The 15443-nt window shown below is 38.9% G+C and overlaps 1 protein-coding gene across 19 annotated transcripts in view; it reads right to left on the reverse strand.

Annotated features, from left to right (window-relative positions):
* The window catches only part of KCNT2 (potassium sodium-activated channel subfamily T member 2), a 339487-nt gene that overhangs the window by 201653 nt on the left and 122391 nt on the right, over positions 1-15443 (reverse strand). For 14 of the 19 annotated variants that reach the window (XR_002341192.1, XR_002341191.1, XM_021081854.1 and 11 more), the window contains exons 4-7: positions 14786-14834; positions 12160-12219; positions 2500-2574; positions 1197-1280 (exon numbers count right to left, since the gene is read on the reverse strand). Coding sequence is in view for 16 of the 19 variants with exons in the window: in XM_021081854.1 (XP_020937513.1) it covers positions 1197-1280; positions 2500-2574; positions 12160-12219; positions 14786-14834 (268 nt within the window). In the remaining 3 variants the exon portion in view is untranslated. Of the gene's footprint in view, positions 1-831; positions 1172-1196; positions 1299-2499; positions 2575-7625; positions 10309-12159; positions 12220-14785; positions 14835-15443 lie in introns of those variants that run through there. The other 5 variants (XM_021081857.1, XM_021081867.1, XM_021081868.1 and 2 more) reach the window with 5 other exon arrangements.

The raw sequence follows: 15443 nt of genomic DNA on the forward strand, positions 1-15443 counted from the left end.
CAACTAATAAATGCAAATTAGCAGGTTAATTTTTTCCTGGTGTTATTTTTTTTTTCATTAGCAATGTTGACAATCTATATTTAGAGAAACGGTATTTTTTTGGGCGGTTAAGATAGTTCACTATTTCTGCAAACCATCTGCAAACAGGCCATACTCTCCCCTTCCTGGCCATAAACTTTCATGAGACTCTACTAATTACATAATATAAATGTTTAGAAACATTCAGCTGGTTGTGAATATTCAACTGTTATCCAAATATTCCTTTGGGCCAAAATGTTTGTCATAATTCTGTTAAAAAGCTATTTAAAAGAAAAATAAGTTCGCCCCCAAACATACTAAATTTCAGTGTGGTAAAATTAATAATATTGAGCCCTTATTATGTTTATGCCAGATAGAAGATTATACACATACATATATGTAATTTCGCATATATATAATTTCATGTAATTCTCACAGCAAGCCAGTATGCAGGCGCTTTTGTTCTCTTCTAAAGATGAAGACATTTGCTTATCTTATCAGAGCCCTTAGCATTCAGTGGACTTCTATTAACATTTGTAGAATAAATGACCCACAGTAAAGAGATTTTGATCATAGCTATCAATCAGACTTTCTGAACAGGGTCCGCCTTGGATAAATGCGGTCCATCTCTGAGTTTAGCATCTTACTCCCTGCTTCCCTTTCTCCCTCCTAATATCCCACGCCCAACCCAAACCAAGCCAGTCTAAAAAGGCAATGGTTACATGGCCTCCTGGCTCCAAAGCAGGGTCTTTCGAACTCCACACCTTTTCAGAGAAGGTGAGACTACTTACAGTTAGGAACAGTTAACATTACCTCCTGAATCCTTAAAACCAGAGGTCCTGTTAAATATCAACAGATGGCCTTGGAAGGGAAGTCTGGTTGTCTTCAAAGAACCCGCAACTAGCTTTGTCTTCAGTTAGCAGTTAGCAGTTGTCTTCTTCAGTTAGCTTTGGTTCGGTGATATTTAGAATATCTGAGCTATTTTTGCTTACCAGTTCACAGGGCCTGAGAAAGGCCGTGACCTGGCAATGAGGGCATTTTACAACTTTTCATTCTCATTAGGATATAAGCAATCTTAAGGTCTGTTAGCTTAGACATTCATGCAAGACATCACTTCAAGTGAGAACTAATGGAGGCTTGAGAAATACATTATGTTTGAACTTCACTTTTATACTTACAATCATATTTTCCAAGGCGTGTTTGGCAAGCCAACAATTTAGAAAGACTGGGACAAATAGATTTCTTAAGGAAGGCCAGAATATCTGGAAAACAAATCAAAACTAAACTTTTATCTCAAAGCAAGAAATCATATCCAGCAGACGGAGAAGAAATATGAAACAGAAGTAAGTTATCAAAGATATTTAATATTTAATACTATTTAATAATATTTAAAGCCTGTGGCAAATACTTTAAATTCACATGATTATTGAAATGTAAAGAGCAGACAGAATCTTTTCATTCATTGTCTAAGTCCTGCTTAAGGGAAAATTCTGTGGAAGATTATTATGGAAACAGAAAGAAAATAATCAGCCCTCCCTGGATGTCAGATATAACTGTGCTAATTCCGTCACTAAATCCTTTAGAGTGACAGTTTACAATAGCCATCTCCTCCTTCTTTCCTGCAGCTGGAGGTGAAAAGTAGGAGCAGGCAACAGAGCTTTACCTTTTTATAACATTACCACTTACTCTCCGCAGAGTCAAACACTCTAAGTGACACTGGGGAACCGTCCTCCAGAGGAAATGTGTTTAGTGAGCCTGTCATTTTATCTAGTGCTAGAAAAGTCACTCAAGTTAAAATAATTTCAGAAGCAAGCAACAGCTTCAGATCATAGCAATTTATTTTGATAATTTTCCAAATAAAACTTGGATAAAGTGTTAGAAAGCATATTCCCAACAGACATTCCTATAACTCTATCAGAGATTAAAATCTAATTGTGCAATGAGAAAGTGCTGGTTACATATTTATGGGACTGTAGCTGAACAGAATCACTGTGAAATGGGGACTCCGCAGTAGCTGGATAAAGGAGCGAATTCCTGTTTGTCTGGCTGATAGCAACTTTCTTGCCAAAGAGAGAACTGGATTTAGTAAATCCTGTGGTTAGAGATAAACTTATTCTCAGCGTGAGAAACTTTTGTAAATACTTGGTTTTTCTTGGTTTCCATGTCTCTTAATTCCACAGTGTACATAAGAAATGGACTAATGTCTAGTCTGTTTAGACAATATTGACACTTTGTTTAAACGGCACCTCTAGAGCATATATTTCTAAAAAGCATTTCACTTTGCTATGGTACTAAATCTCATTAGTTTTCACTTAATTTCACAACCCAGTTATCCAACTAATTTTACTATTTATTTTTTAATACCATGATCCTAATCAAAGCCTGAATTCATTCATCTGAGCTAATATATTATCTATTAGTATTTAAAGACCTAAGTCTAATGACAAAATCATTTCTTTTATAGATTCTTTTAGGACTTACTGAGATAATGAAGGGAACGGCATTAATTATTTCCAAGATGAAGGGTATTCGTAAAATCTGTTCCCAGATGTTTCCCTTCCAAGAAAGAATGAATAAAAATGAAAGTCAATTATACTGAATCCCATTAAACAGGGAAAAAGATAGCATCCAAATTTCTCTAGCAAAAAGGGTGCTCACATTAATAGAATAACAAATCATTATTTAGAAATGTAGCAATGACTTTAAGAGATCATTTCACTAAATATAATTGTTCTCTTTCGACTTCATAATAAATTTAAGAAATAAAACAAATGTTTACAGTAATCCTTGAATATTGCACATAACACATTTTAATCATGTAATAGTTCATGGAAGAAAGTTAGTAGTGAAAATAAAACACATGAAAAAATCCGTATAGAATCAATGAAAAAGTGACTCAATCTCAATTTATTTATTTATTTATTATTATTATTATTATTTTTTTGTCTTTTTTTGCTTTTCTTGGGCCGCTCCCGCGGCATATGGAGGTTCCCAGGCTAGGAGTTGAATTGGAGCTGCAGCCACCGGCCTACGCCAGAGCCACAGCAACATGGGATCCAAACCGCATCTGCAACCTACACCACAGCTCACAGCAACGCCAGATCGTTAACCCACTGAGCAAGGGCAGGGACCGAACCCGCAACCTCATGGTTCCTAGTCGGATTTGTTAACCACTGCGCCACGATGGGAACTCCTTAATTTTTTTAAATGATAACTACATTCACAAACCATAAGGTACATTAAATAGTCTGCAAACAAACACTTAACAATATTCCTTGGAATTAACATTGTTTTTAGATTAATGAAATTTAAAGGAAGGCTCATCTCAATCATCTAGATTCTAATATTTTGACCCACATAATACAACCATGTCAATCAGGCCTGGCTACATAATTTGTGGGACCCAGTGCAAAAATAAAAATGCAAGGCCTCTTATTAACAAATTGTTAATAACTTCAAGAAGGTGACATCAGAGCATTTAAACAAGCAGGGACCCCAAGAAGACAAGGCATATGAATACAAAGGAATACTACTCAGCCATAAAAAGAAACAAAATAATGCAGCAATATGGATGGACCAAGAGACCATCACACTAAGTAAAGTAAGTCAGACACAGACAAAGATCATATGGTATCACTTACATGTGGAATATCATGAAAATGATTCAAGGGAACTTGTTTACAGAATAGAACAAACTCACAGATTTCAAAACCAATCTTATGGTTACCATAGGTGAAACCACTGGGGGGAGAGAAGAATTGAGAGGGTGGGAATAACACACACACTACTGTATAAAAAAGATGATTAATGAGAACCTACTGTAGAGAACAGGAAAATCCACCTGATAGTTTGCAATAACCCATTTGAAAAGAAGATGGATATATATACATCTAACTATCTGTCTATCTACATATGTATGTATAACTGATTCGCCCTGGTGTACACCTGAAACCATCCACATTGTAAGTCAACTATACTCCAATAACGTTTTGAAAAATAAAGACAAGGCACCCCCTGCCCTGAACAAGCCGAGACTGTTCTAATGATGCAGTACCAGGCAACTACACCGACTACAGGGAAACCATGGAACTTTCTTGAATCATGTCCAGCAAAAGACTTAGAACTTCCCCTACCTATTAGAAAGGCAATTTGAAACCCAACTCCCTGTACTTTCTAATTATGTGATGGTGCTGTCTATAATATTAGGATTCTCTATTTTTCTGAGGTCCCCATGGCTTAAAACACAACAATGAAGCAAACACCTCCACTTCACAAAGCAAGTTCTCCACCGGCTATTGTCCCTATGCTAAAATATTAAGCAATGCGTTTCGTTACTGCTTCATCCCCCATTGGCAGGCTGCATAAAAAGTGGTGGGGGGAGCAGGTGGAAGAAAGGCAAGCCAAGAGTGCTCCTCAGCGCCGAGATGCTGGAACGGTTCCCTCCTCACCTGGAGCTCCGCCAGAAGGGCGTGGGTAAACCCCAGACACGTGACCGTGTCTGGCAAAGGCCTAAAACATCTCAACACGGAGCAGAGCAAAGAGAAAAGGTGCCGGAATGGGAACGAGCCTCACCCTATGCCAACACTAAGAGAGAGAACCGACTTCCTTGGAACCAGACATAGACCCTAAAGACTGGAACTCAGGGCTGTCAATGAAAAAAACCAGTAACAGTTAATAAGGAGAATAGGAGAGAGTTTTACTTGAGCCGAACTGAGGGCTACGGCGTGGAAGCCTGCTTCCCAGATTACTTTGAGCAACTGCCCCAGAGAAGCAGGGTTTTCAGCACAGATTTATATCTTATCAGAACAAAGAACATTAAACAAGTCAGGAATACACTTCTGCAAGGTTTCTAAAAAACAGACCAGAAGATACATGTCCAGTAAGTACAGCTTGGCCTTGGCAGCTGGAAAGGGAGTCTTATCGTCAAAGGAGGACCAGCATTGTCATCCGGGGAAGACGATCATGGAATCTTTATTTTTAATAAGGACCTTCTTGACTTCTGGTTCATGGGGCCTTTTCTTTCATAATTAAAGCAGATGTACGATGCATGTCTGATAGGCCACAAATAGGCTATTTGAGTTAGCATAATATTCAAGTTAACTCATGTATGAGCCAGAATGACTTGCCCATAACTCAATATGTGAAAAATTCTTCTACTGTGGCCATTCTAAGAGTTCATACTCAACAGGGCTGTGTGCCTGAAGGGCCATGGGACCTTAACAGCGGTGGACCTTGAAAGCCCAGCACTGGGGTCAGAGTCCCAGGGGCCAGCAGAGGCTTGAGGCACCACGGAGCTTCGGCCAAAGCCTTCAGGGGAAGCACCAAAGCCCCATTTGTTGCCACCAGAGCAACCCAGCCTCAGACTCCACTTGTGTCAGCCAGGCACCTTCATCCCGCAGGCTGACTCCACTTCTCCCTGTGCCTCCCTGGAGGCACACAATCTTCCGGAATCAAATAGGAAGGAAGATGAGGCCCTGGAGATGGGCTGCGAGATGATTCCTGCCCCAGGGAGTTCTGACTCAAGGAAAAGAGAAAGCCTTAAACTGGATGAAAATTTTAAACTTTTACACATCGACCATATGTTCGAACACTAAACGGAGAGTCGCCTTGCGATTGAGAGGTCTAGAGTAACCGAGGGACCTGCCAAGATTTCATCTGGCCAGCCTGGGTCATGAGGACAAGGACTGGATTTGAAGGAGAAAGGGAGAAACACTGAAGCCTCTTCCTGCTTGCATGAGTCAGATCAGTTCAACAAACCATTTACAAGTGGTTTTAATGACGCCCTTTTATTTTATTTTATTTGTTATCGTGCAGGTTATTGTTGCCATTTCTTTCATCAGTTTCTTTTTTGCTTTTTCACAACTTGGTTTCCATAACGCTTAACATTCACCTTACTCTTGCCTTTCTGTGTTTTCACTTCTCACTATACATCTCTCCTTGATGACAACGACTGCTCACAGGAAAAGACTGATGTGACCAGAAAGAAGAGGGAGGATGAGAACAGGGACCACTGGTCACATGGCAGGAACTTTCTACTAAGACACAGCAGGATGAGCGTTAGCGCTCTTAGCTGTGACACACTGGACAAGTTTAGTTCCTAGCAAACCGAAGCCTGCCGCAGCTATGCCATCTGTCTTCTCTTCAGGTCAGCTTCTGACACACCAACTTGATTGTTATGATCTTTTCTCAAACCACCACTGAAGAGTCCCACGACGGCCATGTGACTCGGTTGGGTTCGCTTTTAACTGACCTTCCATACTAGAGCCAGAGACTTCTTTCTAAAATGCCAGATTTCCACGGCCAACAGAAGCAACATCCAAACTCCTTATTACATCATAGGAAGGCTCACAGTTTGGACTCTGGCTACGTGGCTGGGTTTGTATCTACTATGTCCCTACCCCACCTGGCACTGTGCTACAGACCCACCACATATAAAACTGATTTTGATAGGTCCTCTGAATCAGCTGGGCTATTTCACTTTCATACCGTTGTTCACCCCTCACCCTCTGCTCCTCCCCACTCTCCACGCCTTCATCAAAACCTCCCCGACACCTGCTTATAACATTCCGCAGAACTGCTTTGTTGATGTGACCTTCAGAGCTCAATGAGCACGGCAGTGGATACACGAAACTTTCAAAGAGTGATACATGTTCATCCCTTCCTTGTATAATTGCTTTAATTTTTGATCTTAAGAAACTCCATTGCTATTGGATCCAAATGGAAACACTTGAATTTTATTTTTTAAAGCCTTCCTGATGCAGTTATATATAAGTTGTTAAGGCCCAATAGAAATTTTGGGGAAGAAAGCATTTCAAGGGTACTGAGCTATGTGCCCATCTTAGGTAATTTCATCCATGTTTCAACTTCAACTTATTATCAAGAATAAGCCAGTGAGCACCTAGGCTGTATCTCTATCCCAGATCAATACTGTGTCTGAGAGTCTGTTTCAGATCTTCAGTGCCTAATCCACTGCTTCACACAGACGCCTCAAAGGCACCTTGTGAGTAATGCGTCTAAAAGTAGAATTTATGATTTTTGCCCGGACTGGTTGGCCAGTAACAGAAACCAGAAATCCTGGAGAAACTCATTACATCCTCCTTTCACAGGCTACCTAAGTATAACTGTAAGTATATATAAGACTTCCTGATTCATAAACGGATCTTGAGTCGTCTGGTTCTCATTCTAACGCTATTTCCAGCCAGCCTCCTAATTGGTCTCCTCCTCTTCCTTCTTGCCCCGCTCCAATTCACCTCCCACCATGGCACCAGGAATTTGTTTCTAAAGCACATCCCAGATGCCAATCCCTTCATCTCACCCCACCCACACCCACTTACTTTGAAACAAACTATCCAGACACTTTCACAACAAGACATGGGTTCTATTACAACCTACGAGGCACTACACTGTTCAGCAATCCTTGACCTCATCACCCCAATTGCAGAGTTTCCCTTCCAAATCTCCCACGCCTTAGTCTACACCAGGACTGCAGCACGTGCTCCTCGGAAAATCTTCACCTTCCTTGTCCCGCTTCCCTTTGCCTACTTAACACACTCACACACATCTTTCAGCTCTTGGCTCCTGAAGCTTCCACATCTTCGGATACTCACCTCACCCGTCACTGCACACACTCCAGACAAGATCAGACTCCCACATTAGGTTTTTTGATTCTTCAGCAACATCCCTCTCGTTCCTTTTTTTCAGTCTGTATTTACACAGTTAATCACCACTTGATTTTAAATTTCATGAGGTCCAGACAAGACCATCCATTTAATGCAGGATTCACTGCTCTGCTCCTAGCACAGTACTTGATGGTCTGAGGCTCCTCAATAAAAACTCCAATTGCATTATGTCAAACGTGGGCCTGTCGATTCATAGTTTGTGTGTGTGTGTGTGTGTGTGTGTGTGTGTTGTGGCAAATAATGAACTTCCTCCTGAGGACAATTTTAATGATCTAAAATTATACAGGGAGGCAATGTGCTCACTGCTAAAAATAAAAGGATGTCTTTTCAGTCACATTCATTAGGTTTAATTGTAAGTTGTCTTCTGAACTTAAAGATGCATTCATAAATTATCCCCCCTAAAATCAGCTGATGAAAAATAAACACAGAAATTATCCAAAAGCCGCACTGGCTGTAGGGCGGCCCCAAGGGGCCTGCATCATATAAATTCACATGATAAAAGCAGTTATGATGAAAAAAGAAAGCATGAATCCGGAGAATGCCACTGGGGAGGGAAGCATGAAACGAGATCTGAAAGGCAGCACATGCCTTTCAAAAGTAAGTTAAGTCCCTGCTTCATTTAATCGTATTTTCCTGAGTGAGATGAAAGGCACTTTTCTTCTTCCAAAAGGTAACTTATTAAAAAAAGGAAAATTTCTAAAAAGTAGCTTTATCTGCTCCAAACATGTAGAACTCTCTGTGTTCCTCTTCTTATTGACAGATTCAGTAAAATATAAGCAAAACGATCTAACCACTTGACAGCATTTGGCATGGAAGTAACGTTCCTTATCCAATAAAAATGCAAGAAAAATAGGTGATTTTCTAAAATGTACCGGGCTTTTATTTTTACCATATGACAAAGTGCAAGATGGGACTAATATCTAGATGGGCAGCTCTAAAGACACTTTAAAAATTATAAGACGCACAACACGTTAGTGGGGGTTAGCCCAGGTTGGAACAAGGGACTGCTGAAAACACCTTTGTTCTCTAATATTAAGATACTGATACTTGGGAGTTCCTGACTGGCTCAGAATGTGAAGGATCAGATATTGTCACTGCTGTGGCTCGGGTTCAAGCCCTGGACCAGGAACTTCCTGGTGTCATAGGGATAGCCAAAAAACAAACAAACAAACAAACAAACAAAAAAACCCGAAAACCAAAAACAAACAAAAAACGCTATATTTAAAAATACTTAAGCCAAAAGACTAATAACTCACCTTTGTTCAATGAGTTTAAAATAAACTGGAATAACCCAGTCTTATTTCTAAACACAAACTCAATAGCATTTAGGGTCTCCACAGCATGGTAATATAAGCAGAATTACCAGTACCTAGGCGTCCCAGACCAAACCCTTTGTCCTTTTCCAGAAATAGGCCCATCATGATGTTAAAATTTCAAAATCGTAGCTTTTTATAAAGTGATTATAGAGAAAAGAATTGGATCTTTGACAAAAGCCTTCTAGGTGTGCTGAATTTTTGTTTTCAGAGGTTTGGAAATTACACCGGGTGTGTTTGTGTTTCCTTTTGATTTAATGAATGTGTGTACATAAATAGACTTCTATTTTGAAGGCAGTTGATAAAGACACAGAGGGTATTTATGTGACAGAAGAAAAAGAACTTTCCTGTTGGGAACTTCCTGGCTCTTTGGCCAAGTAGCGATAAGCATGAATGGGGTGACGACTGAAGTACAGACTGCACTTCTGTGTGGCAGAGGACAAGATAAGAGGACGCAGGGAGTTTTAAATTATTATCAGCCCACCTCAACCTACAGTGTAAAGAGGTTTTGCTCATGGTGTTTTTACTCTTCAGACTTTGACGTTTGCAAACTATAGTCTCCATGGCAGCTCACTGTTTTCAATGTTAAGGATGAAGTCATGCTTATTTACAATGTCTAATTTTAAGAACCATAAAGTGCTTGCAGAATAATGTGTTAAATTTATTTTTAAATATTGCATATATACATATGCTTATCTGTAAATATATTATTTGTATACATACAGAGATGTAAATAAATATGAACTAAGAGTATCAAAGAGCAATATCAGGAATAGATGTTACTGCTGATAAAGTATTTATTTCTGTGTCTCGGTCTATAATTTTTCTTAAAAGACTAATTTGAGAGAAGGACATCATTTGAAGTTCTGCTACACAGATTTGCCTTATATTTACGTATGCCATAGTTACCAATTACTTAATTTATTCATTCCAAAAAATGTATCTGACACTCTATTTTTTAATAGAGTCAAAAGAGTTCATGAATTTGGCTGAATACATGAGAGGAAAAGAAAGGTCATTAACAGCCACCTATCCTTCCAATGCAACATAACACCTTTTTTTTTTTTTTTGTCTTTTTGCCATTTCTTGGGCCGCTCCCGCGGCATACGGGAACTCACAACATAACACCTTTTGATCCTTTGTGTTGTACTGCCCGGGACTCAGCTACCATGAATCACTCCGCCATCTAAGACATTACTGTTGATGAAGGTCAGAATGAAAATATGGGAGTTCCTGTCGTGGCTCAGTGGTTATCAAATCTGACGAGCATCCGTGAGGACGCAGGTTCAATCCCTGGCCTTGCTTAGTGGGTTAAAGATCTGGCATTGCCATGAGCTGTGGAGTAGGTCACAGACGCAGCTCGGATCTTTCCTTGCTATGGCTGTAGTGTAGGCTGGCAGCTACAGCTCCAGTTCAACCCCTAGCCTGGGAACCTCCATATGCTCTGGGTGCAGCACTAAAAAGCCAAGAAAGAAAAAAAGAATGAAAATATGATACATCTAGTTCTGCCTACCAGGTCTTATGTTTTGCTCTCATTTTATAAACGGCAGCTCTATATATATAATTACAACGGAAAATTGTAATTCCACCTTGTATCTGTGTTTTTTAAATGGCTATGAGCAAAACACTCAGGGAAGCTTTGTATCACTTTTTAGTTTGGATTTGGAGCAAATATATTCACAAAAGCAGATTAATATTTTGGCCAATGTATATGTTGGTATATTATCTTTTATTAGGGAAAGCAATTTCATTAATTTACAAAAATACACGTGCACATGCCTGCTTAGTTTATTTTGGGTGTGTATTACCTTCAACATTCAACACACACTTAAATACTAAAGAATTTAGAAGATAAGAATTTTAGATGTTAATTCTTAATTTTTATTTTATTCTTCTAGGTATCCAAAATCCATACTTCTCAATCAATATGTATTTATAGGGAACCCATTTTAGCATGGAGAATATACCAATAAGCTATTGAAAGATCCCGCCACAGTATCTCATTCCATACTGCCCATCACTAAGCTAGTACTTTCTAGGTAATTTAGGGTTGAAAGACTGCCTACGTGCAAGCCCTTTCAGCTTCCTTCTCAAGCTTCAAAATACTCTTTCAAGCATATTTTCCACCTTCTGTGCTCTCAGAAGAGAACAGAACGTATTCAAAGCTAATCAATAATCCTCAGCATCTTGTTCGTTTATTCTTACTTTTCATGAGCCTTGCTTCAGCCATCATTTTTTCTTCTACTTGCTCTCTTTATTTTTATTTTTTTATTTTGTATCCATTATAAGATACCCTACCAGGCCCTCACAATCCTGTCCCCAACTTTTTCCACCAATATTTTCCCCAATACACCATGTTCTGACCAAACCTAAGTATTTATTATTTCTTCCCATCTTGTGTGCACATCCCTTCCCTTATGCCTTCGTTCATTCCGTAAATCCCTATTGCTTTCCTTTTTCATCTTTCCTTGGCAAAATCACTGATTCCGGACTCTGCTTAAACCAGGCGAGCATTTGCGTTCCACCCTGTGGATATGGCCTCGCTCTATGACCCCCCCCCCCATAGACATTATTCACACCTCCCAGGAGGTAGCTCTTATTCCACCTTGTATTATTATTACCTGCATGATTTTCTCCTGCCCCTCACCCCCGTTTTCGATTGGAAACTCGAGAAATCAACAGTGCACAGAGTGGTGCTTTCATCAAATCGGAGCTCAATAAACATTTGTCAAATCGGGTTAGTCAAAAGGAGCTTGCCCAAAAGTTAAGGGAATTCATTAAAATACTCCCAACAGGCATGTTTTTCTCTCTCAGTGTTTTGTTTTGTTTTGTTTTTTTAATACAAATCAGGAGAAGAGGCTGAGAACAATAAAGAGCCAAAACATTCCATCTGCTTGCCTCACATGAGAATGCCCATAACCGGTAAGTTAGCCCACAGGAATTAGGGAAGTACGTTTAAGTCATCAAGGAAAACATTACTATATTACCATAGCCTGTTACCACACACATTCTGGAGAGGTCCAGAATAATTAAAGTGGTTTAAGAAGAGCTTGCCTTTCCCCCAGAGTATGAATCATAAATAAAGGAATACTGACTAAATGCTAGTAATGGGTTCTATCAGCAGAAAACTTCTAACTAAAATAACTTACCTTATAGCTGAGATAACCAAGTAGGATTGTTTCAAAGAGACTTATCAATGCCACTGAAACCTGAAATATAAATTGCACCTTAATGAGAAAATGCAGCAAAATTAAAATGCATATTCTGACTACAATATGAGTAGTTTTATAAATGTGTGCATATATATGTGTGTGTATACACATGCGGATATACATCATGTGCACATACATAACATATGATATAGGAGATTACTATGTGGCACTTCAACCTCTCTATAGAGGAGGTAGACAGCAGGCTATCCCAGGTGCTACAGCTTAGTTGCTGTAATTTCCAATACTCTTCAGTAAGCCTTTTAAAATTTATTATCACAGATGTAAACATGGGATTATTTTGAGATGGTTGGGATTTGCAAGATATGGAAAGACTAGGTTGTTCTGTCTGTGTGTCCCGAATACACACAGTCACACGCAACTGCCCCGCCAAAAACAACGCCCTCACCCGGCCACACCACCACCCTCTCTAGTACACCCACCGAAAACAGCAGTTTCCTTCAGAAAATAAAGGGATGCAAGCTTGGAATGGAATTCTATCACCCACTTCAAATGAAATGAAACAGCAACATCCTTGAACACTAAATGAAATGGTTCATGTCAGCACTTCAAGATACTTTAGGATTGCATTTGAATGGGCTTCATAACCAATTCCCCTTTTGCAGCTGGAAGTGCTCGTCCTGGGTCCTCCAAGACAAGCGTCCATCCTTCTCTCTACTCTCTACTCCGTTTCCTCTGCTGAGCTACCCAAGCACTCTGCTTAAAACGGAAAGTTCCTGGTAAAGACATCCCAATTCTCTCGTGCGAAGGACTCCACACACTTTAGCAGAGAGATGAATATGATCAAAATAAGCAAGCAAGCACCCCAGGAAATAACTCAGGGAGCAAATACCTTTGCTCATAGATTCGTAAGGTTTAAGACAATCTGCCCAAGAGGGCAGATACTCTTTAGATGTTGAGACTTCGACTCATGTTGGAATAAAAACTTTGATTTAGATGGATTTTTAAACATAAAGACAATTTTTTTAAAACACATAACTCCATGACAATGCAAGTAAAATAAGTACAGAAGTGCATATAATAGCCAGGCATTGTCAGGACAGAAAAGGTGCACTTTTTAGTTTTTCTCCACAAATTCTCTAAATCATTATCATCCATATTTTTTCCTAGGTGTACACATTGTTAGATGATCTCTCCAACATTTCAGCATGAATTCCTCAAAATCCTATTCAAAAGTATTATTATTTAAAAATATCACTATTAGGTAAAAGCACTTTGAATATAACAAACTATCTCTCAAAACCCTACGTAACTATTCATAAAAATATTAACTTTCTTTACAAGTGTGCACCTCACTGATGGAGAATGCAGGAATTTAGCTCAGAGATTAAAAACTGCATTTTTAGTGAATGCTGAAATATCTGAAAGTTTATTTGTAAATTAGTGACACTGCAATGAAAGTCAGTATAAAAAAATAAAACACAACTTGACTCACAAATACGCAGACCTGTAAAAACTTGACTTCATAGTTACGATCACAATGCACATACTATTGAAATAATTCATTACTGTAAATAAAATGTACAGACCTCACAATCATCCTGACTTTAAAAGACAAACCAAACACTTGATTTTAAAGTATTTTAAAGGTTGTTTATCAATAGTGACTCTTAGTGTCTTTCCATTCCTTCCAGACTCAACTCTCACAGCTTCTGATTTTGTTTTAATCTTAGAGACTCTACTCTTTGAATGGTTTTTACTTTTTTTTTTTTTTTTTGGCCGTGACCATGGCATGTGGAAGTTCCCAGGCCAGGGATCAAATCCGCACCACAGCAGTGACCAGAGCTGCTTCAATAACAATGGTGATGCTGAACCTAACCTGCTGAGCCCCCAGGGAACTCTGGTTTTTACTTCTGAAAAACAGCAGTTAATAAAAGATCCTTGGTGGGAAAGAGACAGCAGTAGGTGAGTGGAAAGCTGTAAAAAACCTGCTGAGCATGAAATTCAACGGGAAAAGGAACAAAGGAGACAGAGACGGCTCCACACAACACCGCGAGGATAACTCCAACCTGCTGTTCTCCTCACACTGCCTCGCTCCTTCAGGCCTCCTTTCGTGACAGGCACACTTTCTGTTTTATTTACAAAATGATCTGCTCCAGGACCAAGCTCTGGCTACCAGTAATATGAACCATTCGCTCATTTGTTTACTCGTTGGACAATTACGTACAGGGATTCCATCGTGTTGAGGCATTGAGAATATGTTTACAAAAAGGAACCACAGACATGGGCTTTTGATTAATTTTCCAAAGCCCCAAGTCTTTGGGAATACCTAAAGTAGTTTGGGTAACTTGTTGTGCCTTAAAACACTGGTTTAATTTGGTTTTCCCGCACCCTCAAAAGCTTTCTGAAATCTAATCATGCTCATGAAGAAATTCTCAACAGGCAGAATGCAGAATAAAAACTTGAGTCTACAATGTGTATCAAGATTAATGAAACAATAAACCAAAACTCATTTTTGATATCAATAGTTTTCTTCCCAATAGTATTTCTCCATAAAACAGGAACAAATCCATTCACACAGAAATAAAACAAAATGGTACATAACCTGTAAGCCCCATAAAGGTAGACTTCTGTTCACCCAAAAGATATGAGACCTACAAAAAGAATCATAAGATATTAGTTTTTTAATTAGTTAGAAATACATACACAGTATAAAAGACAATAAAATTTCAAAATTAAAATTAGAAAAAAACTTTATATTGCTTCATTTGTTTCAGTAATATTCATCTTTATTCCAGGAAAAATAAAAAAGCTTTTCAAGTTTTGCATTCAGTCTCATGCTCATCATGTAAGAAAAGACAATGGGCCCGTATTTAAAGAGTGATGACAGCAGGGGAGGAAAACCTCAAACCCCTTGCTCCTCAATTCTCCACCGAAAAGTCACTTAAGGGTCTTCCATAAACATAACATAAAAGATTTTTTTATTTTTAACACTATTTCAACAATACAAAGGCAACAGTATAAACAATCGGAATAAAGTCAATTAACTCAGATTGTACGGAACACAAATATTTCAGATTTATGTTATTATAAAATATTTAATATACTGCCTAAAAAACACCTGTGACTGAGATTGCCCCAAAACATTATTCAGGACAAGAAATAACTGTCCTTAAATGTCTCTTAACAAACCTACTACCTCTGATGATAGAAGGATGGAAGGGGAGCTTGGGCTTAATAGACGCAGACTACTGCCGTTGGGA

Source organism: Sus scrofa, unplaced genomic scaffold, assembly GCF_000003025.6.
Source record: "Sus scrofa isolate TJ Tabasco breed Duroc unplaced genomic scaffold, Sscrofa11.1 Contig2471, whole genome shotgun sequence".
NCBI lineage: Eukaryota > Metazoa > Chordata > Mammalia > Artiodactyla > Suidae > Sus > Sus scrofa.